The 6,170-nt window shown below is 36.7% G+C and overlaps 1 protein-coding gene across 1 annotated transcript in view; it reads left to right on the plus strand.

Annotated features, from left to right (window-relative positions):
* The window catches only part of KIF27 (kinesin family member 27), a 30,275-nt gene extending 24,124 nt beyond the window's left edge, over nucleotides 1-6,151 (plus strand). The window contains 4 exon segments of the mRNA XM_037373710.1: nucleotides 168-374; nucleotides 1,733-1,931; nucleotides 2,361-2,525; nucleotides 4,163-6,151. Coding sequence (XP_037229607.1) covers nucleotides 168-374; nucleotides 1,733-1,931; nucleotides 2,361-2,525; nucleotides 4,163-4,626 — 1,035 coding nt within the window. The 3' untranslated portion in view covers nucleotides 4,627-6,151.
* The last annotated feature ends 19 nt before the right edge of the window (nucleotides 6,152-6,170 follow it).

Consider the following 6,170-nt stretch of genomic DNA (forward strand, 5'->3'; position numbering starts at 1 on the left):
AGATTTGTACCCTACCACTTATCTTCCCCACTCTGTTCTCTGTAATACTACTAGTTTGTCTTGCCCCTTAGTTTCACACTTGAGAATGAAGTTAAAAATGTCTTATGTATAGAAAGATCAATTCTACAGCTTTTTTTTAAAGATCTCACCCATGTATTTCTCTTCAGGAAGAACACGTCCTTTTCCAGCTGGAAGAAGGAATTGAAGCCCTGGAGGCTGCTATTGATTACAAGAATGAAAGTATTCAGAATCGTCAGCACTTGCTCAGGTCATCTTCTCAGATCATTTCACAGAGTGAGAATAATGTAATAGGAAAACTAGTTTCCCTATCTGCTGCTGAGCTCAGAGCTATCATCTTCAAATATTTCAACAAGGTTTGTTTTAGCTAATGAGTAAGATTATATCCTATTCTCTGTTACTGTCTAGATAATGAAATGAATTCAAGAAATAAAAATAAATTTAACATGCTTTTGGTGAAAAATCTCTGCAGGTTACATAGATCTGCTATTAATACAGATATTTTTAATTTTTATATTAACCTAAACAGGACAGTTGTGTGTTAGCTTTGTATATCTTGTTTGGGGGTTATTAGCTTAAAAGGTGCTGCAAACCAGGACATTTCCTTGCTCCTTTCCAGTGCTGTATTGCTAATTTTGGAGCAGCAACATATGTAAGTAGTGGTGTTATACTGAAATTCCTCCGAACTGCAGGCTTCATAAAGCTCAGGCTAGTATTCCTATTTTTTTCCTAAATGCAGTATAAACAATTTTTGCAAACACTGCCTACAGTGTGTACAGCCACATAATGAAGAATCATACTGACATCTGGAAACATCAAAATTAGAATATGGTGTGTCTTGGGTGAACCTTGGGTGATTTGTTAACAAGGTATCTGTGGCAGTTAAGTTGGAAGTTTTCCAGAAGCAGGAAAACTCTATTGTTTCAGTGTTAAAGGAGAAATTTACACAGAGGTGGGTACCACTAGGCGTGCTTTAATCACAACACAGAGCTGGGCCACCACCCCAGCGAGTGGCAGAGAACAAAGGGAGGCAGCGCAGCTTATATACACTTATCAAATCATTAGTTAATGTCCAAAGTTTTTAGAAGTTTCCTTTAGTCTTGTCAGTTCTGCGAATCCATCACCTGACCCTGTCCCAGCTGATTAATCTGTTTGGTTCCAGTCTCTGCCTTGGTTCCAAGGTCCTCCTTGGATCATGACCTTCTTTCTGCCTGCTTTAACTCACACAATCCTTCAAGTACACTTGGTCTTTGAACAAGCAATTCCTATTCACTTATGCTGATTTTTTCTAGAAACACCTGCATTTGTGAGAGCACCTGTGTATGCGGTTGCTCATCTATTGTTTCTCTGTTCTCTATTCAAGTGATTAACTTGACTAAGTTTTAAACCAGCCTTGGATGAGGGCTGTACAAGGGACGAGGCCTGGTTCTGCCATTTAGCAGCTTCAGCACTTTAAATTTCTTAATTCAAACTACATTTTCTTTAACAGCAGTTTAAATTCTGCACAGGGTACTTAAAAACATTCACCAGTCCATTGGCTAAAATGTACAGAGCTCATTTCTAAAGTGTGAACTTGCAGCAGTGGGCAGGTGTGTTTCCAATATAAGCTTATGGCTTGTGGAGACTATTGCTTTTGTATGCTTTAATCTATTAAGCAGAAGGGTAAAAGTTTTTATTAAAATGGTTTGATAAATTAAGTGTATTTCTTTCTTAGATTGTTCGCCTACGTGAGTCTGAATGTAAATTACAACTGCAGATTGAAGAACAGCAAATGAAGGTCATAGACCAGGAAAACGTAATACGTGAATTAGAGTCTGCACTTGAACATGTCAGGTTGCAGTGTGACAGGCAGCTGACCTTACAACACAAAGAGCATGAGAAAAAACTACAGTTAATACTGCATCATTTGAAAGGTATTTGCTTCTTGAGGGCGATTGTACAGCAAATATTATCTTCAGTCACTACTGAGAAATGCTACAGTCCAACTGAAAAAAAAAGAACAGGGTTCAAAGATACGTTCTGGTTGTCACTAATTCTGATGTGTAGGATGCTGAGGAGGGAAATTATTTTTTAAAGCAGTATCACAATTGTTGTATTTTCATATTGAATTTTCTGATATTGGAAACTTGAAGGATACTGGTCCTGCTGATCTTGATCTTCTAAATACTTCTATTAAAACTGACAAGCAAGGTTGACATGGCCTTTTTGATCCTGTGTCATACTAGTTAAAATATACACATTGCAAGCAGTGTCAGCAAGATATGAGACATATTCTGTCTAGTTGGGCATCTTGATTTTTGGCATAGAGATATTTGGTTCTTAAACCAGTTTTCTTGTCCTAGAACAAGATAGTGAAGGTATTGCAGAAACCTTGAAAAGGTATGAAGTGAAAGTCCAGCAAATGGAAAAAGACTTATTTTTCTATAAGAAAATAAGCAGAGAGCTGAAGAAGAAATTGAAGAGCCTCTTTGGAGAATCATCTCATCAATCATTGGCATCCACTAAATGTAAGTATATTATCTTAAAATATTTATGCAATTGTCAATAGACTATTTGAAGGTGGTAAACACACGGAAGCCATAAAAGTCATATTTTTACTGAACTAACTAGTCTTCAGGAATATATTACACCTCTCCTCCAGTTTCAAAGGAGAGACAACATTGGTTTATAGCTGTAGCAGTTGTGTACTAGTGGTTCAAGTTCTTGTCTCTGGATTCTAACATAATTTCACCATCTACATCTGCAAACCATTGTATTAAAGAAAAAGGAATTTCAACATATGAAAGGGTCTGAATGACATTGTAACTAACCGCTTTGTCATATGCCATGCTTTTAGATAGGCTGCTCCTAGTACTTGATTTCATAAAAGTTACTTACTAGGAGATCCTCAGTGAATAATTCCATACTCTCAGTTACTAACTTACTTTAGTTGGTTACTTTCTAAGGCTAAAAGACAGGATTTACACACTTGTAAGACAAAAGAGAGCTTTCTAACGTGATTCTGTGCTTTAACATAAACAACAAAAAAACCAAAAATACAACAAAAAGCAAACCAACAACCATTTGCTATTGTAAGTTTTTAATTTTTCTGTCCTTCTTGCCAGAATCCAAACCTACAATAGAGCTGTTCAGGTGGAGGAGAAAATAAGGTTCTATTTCTGTCACTAGTTTGGTTGTCTCACACCTCTTGATGCCACTGCCAATCCCTCACATGCATAATACAGCCTTCTTGGCCCTGTGTTTCTTCCTAAGTCTCGGCATGACTGGTTCTTCCTCCCAGTGGATGCTTCTGTTTCTTTCCACTCGGGCAGTGCCATGTCTTCCTAATACATAGACGCTGATCACAGACCTGCTGCTCTCAGAGTGCATTAAGGCACAGCCCTTGCCCTCTAGGCAGGATAGTGAGCCAACACATTCATTACTATAAAGCACACTGTCAAACAGTGAACGTGAATATTCTAGAGGTTGGATTATAAATAAGCGTGGGAAAGACTATGTCTAGTATACAAAGCATGGAGTTCAGGACGTATATCAATGATGGGAAACACCCATCCTAGCCAAATTGTAGCAAGGAGCAGAAAGGAGAAGATCCGTGTGAGTTTCCAACTTTTTCAAAAGTTTCGAAGTTTTTGTAAGAAATACACTGTATTTAATTATTTTTCTTCTGAATACATTCTGAGGCATGCTGCAATACAATGTAATAAAAACACTTTATAATTTGTTGCTGAGCTTTAAAAATAATAAAAGCCCTGTGTGCACATTACAGTCAAATTTACAGAATGTGTTTTGTGTATTGTGCTAGCGTGACTGCTGACTGTTTTTCAATATATGAATAATTTCATTTTTGGCTGTCATGGTTCAGTTGTTTAAGAGTGCCTAGGAGGAAACATTTCAAGGTAGAATGGTGAGACTTGTATTACCAGGACGTTGTCAGAGGAAAGTAACAGCTAATACCTCTGATGGTTTTGAGGATGACAAACTTCTTAACAGAAAGGATAAAATATGACGTGCTGATAGTTTTTTACCACATTCACAGTACAAGTTACTGATGCAGTAAAACTGTATTGACTAATATTTCTTGATGGCAGGCACTTGGAAGAGTTGTAACTTGTAGCTATTTATCTCCTGATAAATTTCATTTTAGGTAACAGTGCTGGTGACAAGGCATCTGGTCAAGATGAAGCAGAAGCTGCTTCTGAAGAATTCAAGTCAACACTTAACCCTGAAACTACTAGTCGACCAGGAAAAATGAAAGAAACTGACAGAACAAATACTTTAAGAACACAGCAGAATTCATACAAGATTGGAGAGGATGTTTCAGAATCAGAGTGCAACAAAGAATGTTTGTTGAGCACCAGTGATGACAAAGCAGGGGCAGATGAAACTCAGCCTTCAAAATCTTATCCTCAGCTACCTTCTGTCGTCCAGAGAAGAGAGACCATAACACAGTTTCAAGGAGTAACTCCCATAAAATTGTCTCGCCGAGAGCTACGTCATATTCCTCCCTCTGAATTGTCTTTGAGATGCTCAAGCCTTGGAGCTGGTGTCAGTTTTATTGCTCCAGATTCCATTGAAATGGACAAAATATCTAGTGTTGGTAAGACATAGTTACTCTTCATTGCATTTTTAGTAGCCTTTGCTAATGAAGCCACTGTATTAGACTTCTTTGTTCACTTAACAATGGATAAATGATTAAGTGTTTTTTAGCTCTCATTGCTCACTATCTGAGATGGATGTTAATTAACACAGTATCTAAGAACTTTCATTCGGAGGCCTTTTAACATTGAAGAAATTATTTCTATTGGTTTGGGTTTTTTGCATAAACTTCAACAAATATGTAAGTTTTTCAAAAACTGCAGTGTGAGGTGCACTGTACTTGCATAACTTTGGTTTCCTAAAACAATATTGTACTTCACTTTCTTGAGTCAGAAAGAGTAGCAAACTATTTAATTTATTTTGATATATAGCTAGAAAATTTAGTTGTCAGACTGTCATATAGTATTGATAATGCCTGGCTCCTGTATGCTTTTTACTAAAAGCGTATTATATGAGCCATGGTGTTTGAGATCAAAATCAGTACATAAAGATAAATTTGTTCCTGAAAAGGAACACAGAAGTACTTACTTTTTTTCTTCTTTACGGCTTGCTTATGAAATTAAGAGAATTGCTTATTTCCCTTTCTGGTTTTGTCTGTTGGACATTTAAAGAATTGCTGTTGGCAACTCAAAGTGTGGTATTTCTTTCTGTACTACTAAAATGGAAAAAAACCCCAAAGGATGAAATCCAGCATCCTCAAAATAAGCCAGATAAACCAATATATTATTTTATTTGTACTGGTCATGTCCTTTCACAGACAAATTATTCTTCTGGATTTGTTATCTGCTTCAGAGCAAGGACTACACATGTCCTTCGGTTTACTGCTATACTGTTGTTAGTAATGGGTTTGGGATGAAAAGTGAATCTGTTTTGTAAGAGGACAGTGGTCATGGAGAAGCAATGCTAAACAGCTGCACAAACTTGCAGGCAGGGACCAGAATGTCCACATTCAAATAAGATTAACATGAAAATTAGATCAAATATCTATACAAAAAGTGGCAGCACTGATTGTAGGGTTAGTTTTATTTTAGTGGTGGACTTCAGCCCGTCATGTTTGAAAATGTCATAGACTGTTAGATGTACTTAGGAGCTTCTGCTTTCTGCTGTTGTCTAGGCAAGGTCTTGTGTACAACGTGTGTGGCTGTAGGTACAGAAGAACTACATTTTTTGATGCTGCAAGCACAGTTCAAATCTGTCCACATTATAAAGATGCTGTTACAGCATGATAAATGGACCTATTATCTTGTGGTATGTTTTAAAATTTTCTGGGTAGACTGCAAAATATTCCATTCTAATCAGATAGATAAACCATTTAACATGTCAAATGATTGTATCTTTTACAATTGTACCTAATTATTACCTATCGTTCAGCTGAATTCTGAGGTGAGGACTGGGGTTCATCTTGATTGTTTTTAGATTGGGCTTGATTGTTTTTACTGTCATGAAGTACTGAGCCTTAACTACTGTTGTTTAATACTACTGTATGTATCATTCACTTAGTGTTTGTAGTAAAAAAACAATAAACAGAAACAAGTAAATATGGTTTCAAATGTGTA

The sequence above is a fragment of the Falco rusticolus genome, chromosome Z, assembly GCF_015220075.1.
Source record: "Falco rusticolus isolate bFalRus1 chromosome Z, bFalRus1.pri, whole genome shotgun sequence".
NCBI lineage: Eukaryota > Metazoa > Chordata > Aves > Falconiformes > Falconidae > Falco > Falco rusticolus.